This window comes from Priapulus caudatus, unplaced genomic scaffold (genome assembly GCF_000485595.1).
Source record: "Priapulus caudatus unplaced genomic scaffold, Priapulus_caudatus-5.0.1 Scaffold897, whole genome shotgun sequence".
Classification (NCBI taxonomy): Eukaryota; Metazoa; Priapulida; class Priapulimorpha; order Priapulimorphida; family Priapulidae; genus Priapulus; species Priapulus caudatus.
In genome coordinates this window covers 41901-44145 of record NW_014577958.1, presented here as the reverse complement: position 1 = coordinate 44145, position 2245 = coordinate 41901, and the positions used below count along the sequence as shown (strand labels likewise).

The following is a 2245-nucleotide window of genomic DNA, read 5'->3' as shown; positions in this document are numbered from 1 at the left end:
TTCTCTCTCTCTCTCTCTTTCTCTCTCTCTCTCTCTCTCTCTCACTCTCTCTCTCTCTCTCTCTTCTTCTCTCTCTCTCTCTCTCTCTCTCTCTTCCTCTCTCTCATCTCTCTCTCTCTCTCTCTCTCTCTCTCTCTCTCTCTCTCTCTCCTTCTCATCGCGTCGCTCGCTCTCTCGCTCTCTTCTCGCTTTCACCTCTCTCGCTCTCTCTCGCTGCGCCCTCTCTCGCTCGCTCGCTCGCCTCTCTCTCTCTCTCTCTCGATCTCTCATCTCTCTCTCTCTCTCTCTCCTGCTCGCGTCGCTCTTCTCTTCTCTCTTGCTTCGCTCTCTCTCTCTCGGCCTCTCTCTTCCTCTTCATCGCTGCTGCTCTCTCTCTCTTGCTCGCTTCTCTCGCTCGCTCTCCTCGCTCTCTACGCGTCGCTCTCTCTCTCTCTCATCCTCTCTTCGCTCTTTTTTCTCTCTCACTTGCTTGCTCTCTCGTCTCTCTCTCGTTGCTCGCTCTCTCTTCTCCTCTCTCTTCTCCGCCTCTCTCTCTCTCTCTACTTTCTCTCTCTCTCTCTCTCTATAATATATATTATATAAGTTTATAATATTGATATTAACTCGATGCGCTGGAGTATAGATTCTTGCTGTCACGTTGTTCCGTAAATCGTTATAGTTTCCGTGTTCTCACAAATTGGGTCGTCTGCCGCTTTTGGCCCGGCAGCTCGTCTCCTCCGCATACAAACGACCCCATTGCCTCCAGTAAGTCACTGATTATTCTCCCGCCGGAGCGCACAAATATGCAGTGTGTAATTTTTATGCATCGCCCGCTGGCCCGTCGAGAATACGCACAGGGTTTTAGTATAAGGGGTTAGAGCTACGACTGTTACCCGACGTTTCCACCTCTATCGCTTACCTAAACACTACCCTAACCTAATCCTTAACCCTAAACACTAACACCTAACCTAACCCTTAACCCTATCCCTAACCCTAAACCGTATCCCCTAACCCTACCCTACCTCAATCCCTACCCTCTAACCACAACCCTAACTCTACTCACTACCCATAACTGCCCTAAAAACCTTAATCCTTAAGACCTACCCCATTAATCCCTGAGCCTCTAACCCTAACCTAAGACCCCTACCCCCTCACCCTAACCTTAACCCTAACCCTAACTGTGCTATGCCCTCCACTGTAGTACGGAGCCACACCGTAACCAGCATTTCAAACCACCGTACAGCACGAACTGTGATTGACCGACTACTCGGTGTCGATCGGCTAATCTTCGTTAGACAGCTTCCGCTAACGAGCGGCTGCTTGCGGGCATTCGTTGGCGATAAAACCTGTGCGCCGTGGCAACGATGTACTGCGGCTTTGTCGTTAGTTGCCATGATTACAGACCGTAATCATCGGGGCCTAGTCATTCCTGTGAAACCTAACCTTCAGCCTATAGTAAATCCTCTGGGGTAGAGTTATTCAAAAAACGACTAAAAAATAAACGCATGTACGAGTACGGTAGCCACCTCGGAATTTTTTACTTTTCGGAGTTTAGCCCAGGTTGTTATTGTTTGTGCGTCACGGCACTCTGAGGATGATTCAGATTTTCGCTCGGCACTGCCCGGCTGTTATGCCATTTCTAGAGCAAAAACAGATTACTCAACAATCAGAAAGCGTAGGGAAACTATTTCTGTAGACTTAGCCCCAAAAAGCGTAATAATTTTCGATAATTGTCGATTAACGTTATTAGCGAGTGACTTGCACTCAAAACGCCGATTAAGTTTCATAACGTATGCGTTCTATGTTAGAAAGTCGAGCTCATCTGAGTCATTTGCATTGATAAGAAGATGTAGTGCTGTTGGTCTTCTCCATTGAAGTTTCTACTGATATTGCGGCATTGAAAGCCTTTTGAATAATTTAATCCAACACGAGAGTAAAGCGACCCACCATACTCCTGGGCTACATTATTGTATCTGAAGTTAATCGTCCAGCTGGCGTGATATGTGAATGATGATGTCTTCTTGCAGATGAGGTCACAAATGGACAGAGTCTCGCAGATATGTAGCGAGTTGCGCCGAAAGAACAAGATCGTGCAGACGCAGGGGCGCCTCCTGGTGGAGGAGAAAGCAGACTTACAGGCGCATCTGCACGACGTCGATCAGAAGCTGAAGCGACTAAGAGAGAAGCTGGGATTGGACGATAAGGTGCGTGGTTGTCGTTCTGATTGGATGATAAGGTGCGTGGTAGTCGTTCTGATTGGACGATG

At 48.0% G+C, this 2245-nt stretch overlaps 1 protein-coding gene across 1 annotated transcript in view; it reads left to right on the top strand.

The window, feature by feature from the left end:
- The window catches only part of LOC106814277 (RILP-like protein homolog), a gene marked incomplete at its 3' end in the record, with an annotated part of 3032 nt that extends 849 nt beyond the window's left edge, over positions 1-2183 (top strand). The window contains 1 exon segment of the mRNA XM_014818574.1: positions 2007-2183. Coding sequence (XP_014674060.1) covers positions 2007-2183 — 177 coding nt within the window.
- Positions 2184-2245: the final 62 nt, after the last annotated feature.